The sequence below is a fragment of the Ylistrum balloti genome, unplaced genomic scaffold (genome assembly GCF_031769215.1).
Source record: "Ylistrum balloti isolate Yb309-2 unplaced genomic scaffold, AGI_CSIRO_Ybal_v1 Utg369586, whole genome shotgun sequence".
Classification (NCBI taxonomy): Eukaryota; Metazoa; Mollusca; class Bivalvia; order Pectinida; family Pectinidae; genus Ylistrum; species Ylistrum balloti.
Window position 1 is genome coordinate 250039 of NW_026781874.1, and position 16173 is coordinate 266211.

Sequence of the window (16173 nt, forward strand, 5' to 3'; positions counted from 1 at the left end):
TACAAAAACAATCATAACTACTTATTGCAAGTTTTGATTTCCGCGAGTGCATGAAGCGTCCTTTGGGTCAAAGTTCGTCATTTCAGCCAATCAAAATGCTTTTACATTTTATTAAACATGTGGATTTTTTTCCTTCGCATAATTGGCATATTGTGCATTGAATTCAATCATGTAACTATTTTCACTAGCGTAATACCGGACGTTTGATCTTGTACATCCGGGGTATTTTTTCATCGGGTGGGTCAGTCAGAAATCGATTGTGATGTCATCATGTAGACAACAAAGTTTTACGTATAAGTTGAAAATAACACAACAAAATGGCTGCCTCCGTTCGATTTTGTCCTTAATATTTTTACTTTAAACCTGTCAAAATTTAATTTGTTTTAGCTTTGTGACAAAAAGTATCTTGGATCTGTTTTCATTTCATCAGAGATTTTATGAAGTTTTATGAAGTCTAGAAGATTTAATTTTCGCTCGTTAAGTTTTGCAAAAGTCTTAAGATTCGTTTCATAAAATCTCTTATGAAATGAAAATACTTTAAGATCCCATATGTATATACAACAGTTATAGTGATTAGCATTGGGAGTTGAATAACACCCACCTATTGTGGTAGAGAAAAAGTTATTTATGTATGTTGAAGGGTAAGGGATAACCGACTGTTAAACTAACTCTTAAAGACAAATAAATTTCTAACCAAAGAGGATTCGTTCATATTCACCCAAACTGTATCGGGTTTACATGTCCCTGTGAAACAGACGATAATGGGTCTATATATATATATATATATAGACTGTAGCGAATTCTTGTGTACATGATACAGAGCAGGATGGGTCTAACTCGTGTCCCTGTGAACGATATGTACGTCACACCCTCTCTGACGCATGTCCCGAGACTTTTAGTGACTTGGTTTATAGTTATGGGCAATTTAGCATATCTGGTGAAAATATTCAACACACCTCCAGTCACACCCATTAACGTGTGAAAATGGGTGAATAATGCAGAGTGAGATAGATGTTAAATCAATTCCCCCGGACAAATATAGTCACGGTTCACTGACTTTATGGACAGAAAATTATGATTTGAAATAAAACACGCACCTTCTCCGTGATCTGTCTACAATATATGATACAGGTAAAACATTTGCTGATCACGATATAGTTTATGGGTTGTATCTAAGAAATCCCTTTAAAACAGATTTATGCTTACAAAATGTTTTCATGCATGAAATAGTGTATAAAATTACATTTAGTGGCAAAAAAAAAAATAAATAAATAAATCTGCAACACAGATTTGTTAGTAACTTAAAACTGTCATTTATTAAAAAAAAAAAAACACACACACACACACACACATGCACCCTCAAACTCAGTTCATTGGCCTGCATGGACACGCAAAGACTGACTTGCCAATGAGAGTACATTTTGTAACGATCGGACTACTGTAGTAGTCCATACTACAATTTCAGGAGAACCCGCAAAAACAATTTTTCCTCTTAGGATTTGCTTACATCGGTATACCTCTTCAAAAAATGAACTCGGTATTTATCAGCTACAGTTGCTAGTCACTCTGATACATTATACAATGTACGTATGTTAAACACAAATGGTATACAAAACAATAACACGGTTTTTGAATAGTTCTAATATCAGGGGAATCAACAAGACCTCCTAGCTTGCTTTCCAATTCCAAACATAGATATAAACTTATTATTGGGGTGATTGAATGAAAATACTGTTAAGACGTATTTCAATGGGTAGATTAAATATGTTTACTGTCTGAAAATACTGGATCAATTTCAATCAGAACAGTTTCAGTTTTCTTTGGGTATTGAAATTCGTTATCTAATCGTAGAAATGTTCAAATACAACCCACATGCTGTGTATGAACAACATTGTGTTATTTCTTGGTAGAAACATTCTAATTAAATTTAATTAATTCGGTTAGCGAGTGCACTTCATCAACGTCAACCAAAGGCTTTCCTGTTTTACGCTTTCAACAAAATTTGGAAAATATATCTAAAGTGAGTAATACTGTGGTGTTTTAACGTTTATAACAAACTTGATTTAAACTTAAGGCATCAGAATATGCTGTACAAACAAAGACGCTTGGGACAAGGGACCTGTTGTCGAATGACAAGATCTATCAAAATTGGTGTGGACCTAGATTTATCGGTTCATCAATCTATCAAAATTGGTGCGGACCTAGATTTATCGGTTCATCAAACAAAAATAGCTGCTAGGTAAATACATACCGAACATTTTTGTTTAAAAAAAAACACATTCTTGTGATGATAGATACCAGATATACTTATAATTTTTGAACTAGATTTTTAAATCTACAACCATATAGATTGTCACGGTCACAGAGCGTACGTTGAGAAGGGACTACCGTAATTAATGGCTAATGGTTGCCACGTGCTTCCGGTTATCGTCATTTCTCACTCCAGTTTACTCGTCTGATGTGGATCTGCATAACTCCAAACACACATCACGGAACAATTCCTATGATCCGTATAATACAAAGGAGATATTAGTCTAACCCAATATTATATATACTGTAAGCGTCTGGCTATTGTAATAGAGAAACGATGAACAAAACTTCTTCATAATTCAACATATCGTTGAGATCTTGTTGACTAGGTAATGAGTTAGCTCGTGAGTAAAAAGAGAGCCTTCCGATAAAATATTTACCGACATAATTTCCTCGAATTAAGAAAGGAAGTCAAATTTATCTGTGTCAGTGTGTGACATATCATATAACACTTTCGAGCTACGGAAATCAAATTTGTCAGTTAAGTCCTTCATCGTGCGCATGTTTATTTCCTCGTCAACACACAAGGACAATGATATACAGTATAGTAAAGAATAACCCGGATTTGTTGAGGCTCCTACGTTATTTATCTGCCCATCAAAATGTCTAATGTTTGGAGCTAGGTGAAACTGGTTATTATTATATGTCGCCAATGTATTGCTTGGCCTAGTTCTGTCACTGAAATTGTAACAATCCAATGCATTACATGTACTAACATTGTGATGTAAGACAGTTTCAGGTAGGTCGCCTGAAAATTTTAACCAGCTGTGTAGCTTATCATGTAACTACAACCTTACAATCATTTGTACCAATATATTACCTGGTAAAGCCAAAATCCAGGATCATATTGAGGTCAACATAGATAAAACGGTATGGATCAATTGAGGAGTATACTAAGGCATTTTGTGGGGGGATCTGATAGCGACACTGCCTGATATTGATTGTCGTGTTTGGGTGTTGTCCCAGTCAATGTGTAAGGTTATCTATGTTTACTAAAGACAGAAATATAGTTAACATGTCTAGGAAACATGTACGGAGTCTGTGTTTAGGCCTACCTGTGCCACCAGTCCAGGGACTTTCTGCTTTAATGTGTAAACTTTCTTTTTTTCATCCAGTTCCATCTTTCGTTGATCGCCATTTGGGTCGTCCTGGGGTCGGAATGTATCCATATGAAGAATGTTGTAATGGTAATGTGCCTTAATCCAACGGAATAACGGAAAAGTATAGACATCATCATAACTGAGGTTTCGCACTTCTACGGTGTCCACAAACCACTCTGCAAAAAATCCTTTATTATCCCTCCACAACTCAATCTTAAACACATGTCTTATGTCCAGTGGATCGGTCACCGTGAACACGTCCGTTTGTCCGCGCTCGAAGTCGTCACGGAAACGATTGTCCAGTTTAATTGCGGCCGTTTGCTGACCAAGGTCATCATATAGAATAATTCGCACATCAGCGTCCGTTCCTGCCTTCTTACGATCGCCGGTCTTGACCGTCACTTCGTATCGGGTTCCCGGATTCTTGGCTTTTGACATGATTCCGTTAAATCCGAATATATTTGTTTACTGTTATTTATTTATTTACACTCTGAAACAATAAATATAACGTTCAACCCGCTCCGAGTCCGAGTTAACCAATTGCACAATTGTATAAATTCACTTTAAACTTTGCACATACAACAAAACACTAATTTGTGTGTGCGTTCCTACTGCGGTTGTAAATCAAACCGCGTCTAATGTGGAGATGATATCGTTAATCTAACGTAGTACACTACTCATCCCATCCACATCTCCATTCATCTTTTTGGTTCCGGTATTAGTATGTATACGCCGTTATACGTAGCCAGTGAAGTTTCAGTATTCTGTACTGGTCCGTTGCGCAGCCTAACGTATATAGTAGTAGTAGAGCGTATACCGACCGGCCAGGACACACATCAAGACAGCTCAAGCGTAGTCATGCATAAATAATTATCCTACGATATGTTGATATCAATCTGAACTTCCACTGTTGTTTGTTTACCTTGTAGCCTTAATACGGCCCCGGAGTAAACATTGAACCGCGTGGCAAGAAATCCCAGTTCTATACCTGTATATGGGAGGGGACACACTTGTCAATATCAACTCTCTAAAACTCCCATTCAAGTGACGGTCACCATTGTACACATTTCTTCCAAATACGGAGTGATTTTCCAACACTTTAGTGACTTTCCCAACCATGACCATCGAACTTCGGAGTAATGTAATTTGACCCTCGAGGGAAATTAATTCAATTAAGTGTCTTTTATAAGGTGTTAGTGTTTGTGGAAGGTTGTAAGTGGCAGACATTGTAAATATTTGTGTAGCTATCCCACAGCTAGTCAAACTGATCGTACAGGTAGGTCGAGCAAAGACAGACTGGCCTGTATCTCACGTTATTTTAGCTGAAATCCATCACTCGTCAGCGTTACTTTGTAATTAACTGGTTTATTTGTAACATTAGAGGAATATCGTTATTTCCCCGGGACATTTTCTTACCACGAAAAGCAAGTCATGAGTGACTTGCATGTAATTAATCCAAATGTTATTCAGCGCTTATATATATATATAATGGTTAACATTCATTTTCTCATTACTAAAGCTTATTTTTAATTGTCTCTCTGCTATTTACAAGGTTAAAATAGTATCGCATATGGCAGACTTTGAACAATCGCTTCGCTGGATTTTGTTAAGCTGCGCTAAAATTTGGCTGCAAAAAATGCATATTACAATACAGAAGCTCCTTTACAAGTTGTCTTAGGTGTGGCTTGTACAGTATATATTTAAACACCTGTTATGAGTGTGTTTCTATGTCGTGTCTTCTATAGTTACAAATTTGCATTGTTGATTTTCGATTATAATTTTTTCTACGATATTATGTTTAGTATATTGTGTTTGTTACCCCTGTAACTCTAGACTTGCCAGTTATAACAACCAGGGAACAGATTTTGCATGTATCCTTTTGGGTTAATGTTGAATTAGTAAACGCCATCAAACACACTTCCATGAAAATATCAATTAAGAAATACGCGACAGTAAAGGAAGTTAATGATAACTAGGTTCTTTATAGAACACTGACTTTTCCCATCACAGTTCATCAACCTCATAACACAGGACAGACCGTTTCCAAGTCTTATTCATTATTCAGTAATTCGATATAGGTGACGAGCCTGGACCATTTCTCTAACGATCCGAGGCCGACGATGGCTACAACACAATATTACGCAGGCACGCTCCTCAAGGCAGAAGCAGTTACATTCGCCGTTTTTAAATCACTCTAACCCATCCTACACACCATTCGTCATTTCTTGATTAGAAGCATTACACGACAGACAAAATGATACTATAAATATTGAATAGTCCCACCGTGGTGTCCACTATGATGGTACGTGGGTAGTCGCACACGTCGTAAAACTCGAGTCAAGTGATGTATATCTGGTCCTACTACAGTTATTAGAATTGCTAGTCTATAGCTATACATCACAATGAAAGTGTTGTTTTACAACTGAATTAAGGTTCAATGTTTCACCAGGATTTGTACGCATTGCGGCACCACCAAGAAACATGCTAAAACCGGAAGTTAGCAAACTCTGAACCTCAGTCGTTGTTCAGTGATCACGAATTTTGAAATGCTTATTTGAATTCAATTGTGTAGTTATCAGGAGTTATTGATGATAATTGTCAAATGCGTGATGTTAGCGAACTATGTCGGGTTCATGAGTGTACATTTTTTGTTTACAAAGTGTGGAGCTCAGGACTTAAACAATATTTGTAGTGAAATATTTAAGGTTCATGAGTTTTACAATGTTTGTTGTCAAATGCTTAAGGTTCATGTGTTGTTCAATTTTTGTTGTCAAATTTGTTGGGTACATGAGTTACATAATGTGTCGGTACGCGAGATATACATTATTTGTTGTCCGTTGTCAGATGTGTTGGGGTGTATGAGTTATGAAGCAACACTATTGTCATTCAGGCTGTTATGTCCATACAATTATACCATGTACAATGTTCCTTGATAAAAGGTGAGTAAAGTTCTGAAACGTTTTAGCTGTGGGGTTTTATTGGTACCATACGTCATTAATTAACTTAAGAATGGGTATTATATAATGATTATATATCATTAATGATATATTACATGTAATTGACTCCAGCCCTATGTAAACAGTACATGCACGTCACGTGGTACACTGTTTACTCACGTGTATCCCAGACATCACCCTTGAGTGATACAAAGGGTCGCAAAGTATGTCGGTTGCTTGTAATATTTTAATATTTTCGAGCCGCAGTCCGGAAAAACCCACAGACAATAAATTTTATGGTTCTGGTAATTTGTTACCATGCCTACAGAGAAGAAATCAAAACATGAAATCTCCCCCAAAATCCAGTTTTAAGGGCACAGGTTTGATGTGTACATTTTCATTGAGTTAAACGGTTTTTAAGTTGTAAGCGCTGAAGTACTAGGGAGGGGGAAGGGGGTGTTAGTTTGTATGCGACCATTTGTTCCCATGGCTACAAAGAAAACAGCAGTCACACAAGGCACAGCTTGGCCATTTACCTGACCATAGATACAAGATTTTGCAGTAAACAGTTAAATGGTTTTCAATGTGAATTCCCAAAAATCACCTGTAAACAGTACGTTTAGTATTTCTGGTGAATTATATCATTTATACCTTGTATATGTTTATACGAACGATTGTTAAACTTCATTTTATCACAAGAAATGTTAGTTACAGAGATTTATGAAGGCAGTTTGTCCACGATAAACACTTCATTGTAATACACTATCAAATGATGGGATGTTGTTACTGTAAGCAATGGCTGCCCAGTCTTACCTCAGTCATTATCTATAAGTTCTGTTGAGATGTAGGAAATGTATGAAAATGATTTTGGCTTTCCTGCCCACTTCATAACCCAGTGAAAGATAAAGCAAAGCATCTACAATAGATTGGTGAAGTAAACACGTGGACATATTTTCGTATAACTATATATATATATATACACAAGTTTACATTTTTCTGACCGATTGTGGTAGACCTAGATGTATTCACATATCAGAAACACATACACTTGTGGAAAACATTAGTTCGTCAGCTACAACAGGAATTTCACGTGAATATCTCCGTTATTGTCTATAGCGAGTAAAACTGTATTGTGTTGGTCAAAATAGCATCGCGAACTATCTTATCACATTGAGATGAGATCTGATGTCCAAGAAAGCAATTTAAAGTTTTCTGTCCACGTATGGCTTGGTCACCAAAAATGGTAGCACACTTTACCACGTTTGTTTGTTTTCTTATATACATTATGATGTTGGACAAAGTGTGGGAGACATTGGTCTGAAGACATACTCACAAACCAGTTTTGCAGGCGTCCTTCTGCAGTCTATATAACCATTACATATCTGATGATTTACACACAATGTCCGTAACACTGAAGAATGGGTTATACGAGAGAAAATACTGTTTTAATCTGGACCTACATTTAATTCCCGTTCCTCGTTTTATTATCACGAGGTAGGATTGGTTTAAACCAGGTGCGCTAAGGGGGATAACTCGCGATGTTGATCGATTCAAAATGATTTGCTAATGAGGTGGGGATAGACGGGGGAGTGGGGTGCTTTTCGCGATCTTGTGGGGAAAATGGTAAGTTTTTCCAATTGATACAGAAGGGGTTTTAAACATTCGATATCTACTTGGACCACAACAAGACTCGCACTTTTAACAATACTAGTTTATATCATTCCTTAATATAACCGTTTTTAAAACACAGTCGCGCAAAATTCTTGGTGTTCGTTATAGGTGAGATAAAAAAAATCCCTATTCTTTACGCGTGTAAATATATTTAGGCACAAAACAATGACTGGTGTTGGTGCATGTCTTGCTGCTCATATCAAATGTTTTAAAACCCTTGTATATCCATACTAACACTGACCTGTATACCCGCAATACCCAAAATATCGAATAAATCCTCCCATTTCATAATTATTCTGTATCCCAACCTATCTAATGTCAAGTATTCAAAATGTAGAGTCAGTTTTCCGTGGTAAAAACGAACGAGGAAGCAGGATGAGATTGACTCTATAGTGTTGATCTCCTACAGGTCAGAAAGCTGAGGAGAAATGGAGTGACTTTATCATGAAACACAAGTGCTTTCTTCCGTAGATGATATTGTGTATAGATAAACACTAATGATACCCTACATCCTCTTGTCTGTTTGGTCACGGATTTCATCGCTAGAACTTAAGTGTATGTTATAATAATATAATGAAATATATTTAAAGATAAATGAACCAAAAAGCATCACCCGCCTTATATAGAAAGTATTGTGTGATTTGTATATTGGTGCGATGCAGAACATATTTACGGGTATGAATTAGGTTCACCAATATCCTATCATCATTTCAAAAACAGTACAGTTATTCGTTATTGGTAAGTTGGCTGGTTAAATAAATAAATTTTATTTGCTTTACAACAATTATGAAACAATCTTTTCTAACTTATATTAATCACTCTTGTTGACCCAGACGGAAGCGCGTGAGGGGTCTTACTGTGGGAGGAAATCGGAATACCATGGGAAAAAAAACGTGGTCTGGCAGGTGACTCAATACCTTTTCACATTGGTGATTGCTCAACAATGGTCAGGGTAAGAGATTACTGGTAGTCTACTGTCGAGGTAAGGGTTCTGATCGCCTATAGTCAGGGTAGGGGTTACTGATCATACACAGGCGAGGAAGGGGTTACTGATCATACACAGGCGAAGTAGGTGTTACTGATCATACACAGGCGAGGTAGGGGTTACTGATCATACACAGGCGAAATAGGGGTTACTGATCATACACAGGCGAGGCAGGGGTTACTGATCATACACGGGCGAGGTAGGGGTTACTGATCGTACACAGGCGAGGTAGGGGTTACTGATCATACTCAGGCGAGGTAGGGGTTACTGATCATACACAGGCGAAGTAGGGGTTACTGATCATACACAGGCGAAGTAGGGGTTACTGATCATACACAGGCGAAGTAGGGGTTACTGATCATACACAGGCGAGGTAGGGGTTACTGATCATACACAGGCGAAGTAGGGGTTACTGATCATACACAGGCGAGGTAGGGGTTACTGATCATACACAGGCGAAGTAGGGGTTACTGATCATACACAGGCGAAGTAGGGGTTACTGATCATACACAGGCGAGGCAGGGGTTACTGATCATACACAGGCGAGGTAGGGGTTACTGATCATACACAGGCGAGGTAGGGGTTACTGATCATACACAGGCGAAGAAGGGGTTACTGATCATACACAGGCGAGGCAGGGGTTACTGATCATACACAGGCGAGGTAGGGGTTACTGATCATACACAGGCGAAGAAGGGGTTACTGATCATACACAGGCGAGGCAGGGGTTACTGATCATACACAGGCGAGGTAGGGGTTACTGATCATACACAGGCGAGGTAGTGGTTACTGATCATACACAGGCGAGGTAGGGGTTAATGGCCGTCCACGGTGGAGATAGGGTTTACTAGTCGCCCACGGTCGAGGTTAGGATTACTAGTCGTCCAAGGTCGAGGTAGGGGTTACTGGTCGTCAACGGTCGAGATGGAGGTTACTAGTCGTCGACGGTCGAGGTAGGGGTAACCAGTCGTCCACGGCCGAGGTGAGGACTATTAGTCGATCACTCTCGAGGTACGGTTTACTGGTCGTCCACGTCGAGGTAGGGGTTACTGGTCGTCCACGTCGAGGTAGGGGTTACTGATCTTTAACAGTCTTTATCCATGATGATGCCTAGGAGACCATTTCGTTACCACGACAATTCATGTTCCGAACAAAAAATTGTAAATCCTTGTACTTCTGATTGGAACTGACACCTTTAAGTAGCACAAGTCTATATAATAAAAGTGTTTATCCTTGACGCTATCTCAGGGTCTAGGTAAGGTATAAAACAGTAAAAAAATCGGTTACCGTGTTGCACTGAAGGTCGTGTTAATTGGTTTGGGTGTTCATGCAGAACGCAGAATGCAGAACAATAATTTACACGAAATATCTTATCGATTGTAAATTCACAATACAGTATTTGAATATCTATACCAAACATGAACTGTTCTCGACTGTCATGTACAAATCCAAGTGAACTAAGTAAACCACAAACACTAAATCCCATTACCCCAATAAGACGGTAGATGTAATTTAAGTAGTAAGTACTCATACGTAATTATCATAGGATATATATGTACTTAGTTTAATAAGGTCAAGGTAGGGAAGACTGGTCATCTATGGTCAAGTAAGCGGTTACTGGTCATCGACGGTCGAGATAGGGGTTAAAAGTCGTCCACGATCGAGGTAGGGATTAGTAGTCGACCAAGGTCGAGGTAGGGGTTACTAGTTGTCCATGATAGAGGTTTACTGGTCGTCAACAGTTGAGGTGGAGGTTACCAATCGTGCATATTCGAGGTGTGGGTTTCTGATTGTCTACTGTCGAGATGGGGGTTACTTGTCCATTGTTGAGGTGGGTTACTGTTCGCCCATGGTAAAGGAGGGGGTTATTGGCCGCCCATCGTCTAGATAAGCCTATCGGGGAAAGAGTTCCTTTTGAACCCCCACCCAAAATGACTACCAGTAGGCTATAATAAGTATCTAAAGGGTTTATTTTAAGGGGTACCAAGAAAAATTGGGGCATAATCTTAAAATCAACCCTTTCAGACACTTGTATCATATTTACTATGTATAATAACCCATTGGTAGCCACTTTGGGTGGGGGGGGGGGGGTTCAAAAGGAACTCTTACTCCTATGGGTACATGGATAAGGGCTGTCTTTGGTCGAAGTGGGAGTTTCTGGTCACCAATAGTCAAGGTAGGGTTTAATTGCCACTTGGTGCTCTGAAACACAGGGGTTCGACTCATAATCCTATTACAACAACCTTCCTTTATAAATGAACGTACCACAAGTGTTGTTGTGGTAAACGTTGTATCCCGATTATATTTAATTACCACTAGAAACGACTTCATGCATCGATACAAGAATATATTTTTTATCAGATGTACTTAAATATTCAATGTATTTCAAATCAAATAAAATTTGCAGAAATTGTGATATTTTGTAGTCTAACACATGAGGAGCAAATATGTTTATAGCTATGTACCAGAACTACACGAATACAACAACACAGTAATATAGACGAAAACACGGAATATTGCGACCAATTCATACCGAAATCTACTTTTAGATGTCATTAACGCGACATAACTTCTACTTTTTATGTGCTTGTGTACTTACAAATGAAATTTTAACAGCTACAGTATAGTGTGTCTATTTCCACACTGTATTTATGCCTTGTTTCAGACCAATTCCCCTGTTCCGGTTATTATAAAGCTACGATCGTGCTAGGTTTTATCTTTATAATAATCATATTATTAACGATGGTAATCAAGAAGACACATTTCATAGTATAATTCCCAAATATTACGTGGAGCCATTTCAAACTGATTATTTTTCGTATGTAAAACAAAATTTGTGCATATGAAAGAAGTTGGTATTTGTTTACTCTGTGACGTTAGTATAAAACCACACAAACAGTCGATATACACAATTTACAGTGTTCTCTTTATGACCTTTGACATTAGTACACTAGGTCATCATTGTGACCTTTGAAACAGGTATATAAAACCACATCTAAACATTCATATGCACTAGGTCCCCTCTGTGACCTTTGACTTCTGTCTACGCCATGTTCGAAGTCTTTATAACGCTTGAGACACCACATCCGAGTAGTTTTGTATAACGTTTGACAGACCCATTTCATTTATTATTTTAAGTTTTACAGATATGCATTTTAAATGCTTAAGTTGTGTTGACCTACCTGAGCTGTTGCGTCCTTGACCTTCTGTGTAACTACGTATGAACTCCTTTTATCGGCGATTTCCATGTGGCGTTGATCGGGGTTAGGGTCATTCTGAGGGAGAAATGTGTCCAGATGAAAGATACTGTAGCGGTAGTTGTCTTTCACCCACCTGTAGATGGGAAAGATGAAAGTGTCGCTGGGGAAAGCTGTATTGCAGACTTCGATGGTGTCTACGTACCAATCAGATGATACGCCAGCGTTGTCTCGCCATAATTCTATCTTAGAAATACTTTTAATGTCCACCTCGTCCTCCACTGTGAAATTGTCCGTCCGTCCGCGCTCAAAATCATCTCGGAAAAGGTTGTCTAACTTGGCCGCAGTAGTCTTCTGACCTTCTAATCCGTGTAGAACTATCCGAATATTGGCATCGGTTCCTGCCTTTTTTCGATCCCCAGTTCTGACAGTTACATTGTAAGAACTATAAGACGCTGACATAATGGTACAGGGACTATGTGTTTGAAACATAGGCTTTCTTGGCGCCCTGAAACCATTTGGCGCAAGGCTCTTGGCATTGCCCATACTCCTAAGCTTGCAAATTAGTGTCGCTGGGCGAACTAGCATGTGATTGATGCTCAAACGCATGTTTTCAGTATTTAATCCACTCAATGGAACAATAAACTAGCGACACCTGACTTCGACTCCTTGGGAGTAATTGACACCAACGATCTCGTTACGTGTTTTCATTCAATGGAAGTATGGCGTGATTGTCCAACGCTGCACTCTCCGTTTAAGTGAAACGAGGACGGAACTGTTTGTATGTCCGTACAAACGAAGTCATTAATCCCGTCTCTTACATTTCCATTCGCAAACACTTCCAGTCGGATGTATAAATATGAGCGATAAGTATGGGAGTTCCGGTCGTTTTTTAACCAACAGCCCTTACAAGTTCTCTCTACATAACACGACAATATGTTAAGAAAGGTCAGTGTGTGTACTAAGTCCGGTGTGTAATATTATAGTCAACTAGACTGTATAGTTCGTGAGATTAGTAAGGATTTCTAACGTGCTGTTCTATAGATTAATGTTTGTTCCGCCGCACAAAGCCAACACTAGCTGTTCTATTTACTAACGCCCTCCTTCATTGATCGGTTTCCTTTAATCTCACATCGATGACCTATCATCTCAAAAATTCATCGCTTCATAACCCACCAAAACATAAATCGCTTTCATAAATGTGAATTAAACTGTACATTTACGATACCTTGGAGACCATTTCGTTACCACGACAACTCCAGTTTCGAACAAACAAATGTAAATCCTTGTACTTCTGATTGGAACTGACACCTTTAAGTAGCACAAGTCTATATAATAACAGTGTTTATCCTTGACGTTATCTCAGGGTCTAGGTAAGGTATAAAACAGTTAAAATCGGTTACCGTGTTGCACTGAAGGTCGTGTTTATCGGTTTGATTGTTCATGCAGAACGAACAATAATTTGCACGAAATATCTTATTGATTGTAAGCTCACGATATTGCGTTTGAATATTTACATCAAACATGGAATAATTGTTTCCGGCTGTCATGTACATGATATCGTTTGGTTCTTTCCCAGAAGCCGGTTGGACGAAGAAGACCACAAACACAAAATCCCATTATCTATAGGACGGAAGGTGTAATCTAACCAATGGCTACTCATACTCAAATATCACAGGATATACATGCACTTAGTTCAAGCACTTCCAGAAATGAATAAATATATATATTTTTTGATGTATATTACAGATGCCCGTACCCTATCTGTAACACAGACTGATTGATTTATCTACACACGTTTAGCAACACAACTATGTACAGCAGAAAAAAGGTCTGTTTCGGAAATAATGATTTTATTGTATTGTACGCTTAATGTAACACTTATTATAACTTAAATGCTGGAAAAACTGACAAAGAACAGCTATTACATGGATAAGTAGACGTGCAGAGGAGGCTGACTCCCCGCCGCTGCTCAGTAAAGTACTTTTCTTTTTATATAGAGTAAGATCATGGTACTAACCATGAGAAGCGAAGATAATGATAAAAACTACCTGACTATGTATGATAGGTATGAAATACCTACCCGACGATGTATTATATAGGTATGAGATATCTACCAGACCATGTGTAGCATAGGTATGAGATATCTACCAGACCATGTGTACTACAGGTAGGAGATATCTACCAGACCATGTGTACTATAGGTATGAGTTATCTACCAGAACATGTGTACTATAGGTATGAGATATCTACCAGACCATGTGTAGTATAGGTATGAGATATCTACCAGACCATGTGTAGTATAGGTATGAGATATCTACCAGACCATGTGTAGTATAGGTATGAGATATCTACCAGACCATAAGTACTATAGGTATGAGATATCTACCAGACCATGTGTAGTATAGGTATGAGATATCTACCAGACCATGTGTAGTATAGGTATGAGATATCTACCACGTATATATATATATAGTATAGGTATGAGTACCAGACCATGTGTAGTATAGGTATGAGATATCTACCAGACCATGTGTAGTATAGGTATAGATATCTACCAGTATGTGTAGTATAGGTATGAGATATCTACCAGACCATGTGTAGTATAGGTATGAGATATCTACCAGACCATGTGTAGTATAGGTAGATATCTATAGGTATGTAGTAGTATGAGATATCTACCACGTATAGTATATAAGTACTATAGGTATGGGATATCTACCACGTATATATAGTATATGTATGAGATATCTACCAGACCATAAGTACTATAGGTATGAGATATCCACCAGACCATGAGTAGTATAAGTATGAGATATCTACCAGACCATGTGTAGTATAGGTATGAGATATCTACCAGACCATGTGTAGTATAAGTATGAGATATCTACCAGACCATGTGTAGTATAGGTATGAGATATCTACCAGACCATGTGTAGTATAGGTATGAGATATCTACCAGACCATGTGTAGTATAGGTATGAGATATCTACCAGACCATGTGTAGTATAGGTATGGGATATCTACCACGTATATATAGTATATGTATGAGATATAGGTATGGGATATCTAACAGACCATTTGTAGTATAGGTATGAGATATCTACCACGTATATATAGTAAAAGTATGAGATATCTACCAAACCATGTGTAGTATAGGTATGAGATATCTATCAGACCATGTGTAGTATAGGTATGGGATATCTACCAGACCATATGTAGTATAGGTATGAGATATCTACCAGACCATGTGTAGTATAGGTATGAGATATCTACCAGACCGTGTGGTGTAGTATAGGTATGAGATATCTACCAAACAATGTGAAGTATAGGTATGAGATATCTACCAGACCATGTGTAGTTTAGGTATGAGATATCTACCAGACCATAGTATAGGTATAGTATAGGTATGAGATATCTACCAGACCATGTGTAGTATAGACCATATAGGTATGGATATCTACCAGACCATGTGTAGTATAGGTATGAGATATCTACCATGTGTAGTATAGGTATATATGTGTAGTATAGGTATGAGATATCTACCAGACCATGTGTAGTATAGGTATGAGATATCTACCAGACCATGTGTAGTATAGGTATGAGATATCTACCAGACCATGTGTAGTATAGGTATGAGATATCTACCAGACCATGTGTAGTATAGGTATGAGATATCTACCAGACCATATATAGTATAGGTATGAGATATCTACCAGACCATATGTACTATAGGTATGAGATATCTACAACTTATATATAGTGTAAGTATGGGATATCTACCAGATCATATGTAGTAAAGGTATGATATATCTACCAAACCATGTGTAGTATAGGTATGAGATATCTACCAGACCATGTGTAGTATAGGTATGAGATATCTACCAGACCATGTGTAGTATAGGTATGAGATATCAACCAGCCCATGTGTAGTATAGGTATGAGATATCTACCAGACCATGTGTAGTATAGGT

At 38.2% G+C, this 16173-nt stretch overlaps 1 protein-coding gene across 1 annotated transcript in view; it reads right to left on the reverse strand.

Annotated features, from left to right (window-relative positions):
* The window catches only part of LOC132543891 (polyunsaturated fatty acid 5-lipoxygenase-like), a 52372-nt gene extending 39427 nt beyond the window's left edge, over nucleotides 1–12945 (reverse strand). Inside the window, exon 1 of the mRNA XM_060207432.1 lies at nucleotides 12185–12945. Within this exon, the coding sequence (XP_060063415.1) occupies nucleotides 12185–12808 (624 nt within the window). The 5' untranslated portion in view covers nucleotides 12809–12945. The remainder of the gene's footprint in view (nucleotides 1–12184) is intronic.
* Between the last annotated feature and the right edge of the window lie 3228 nt (nucleotides 12946–16173).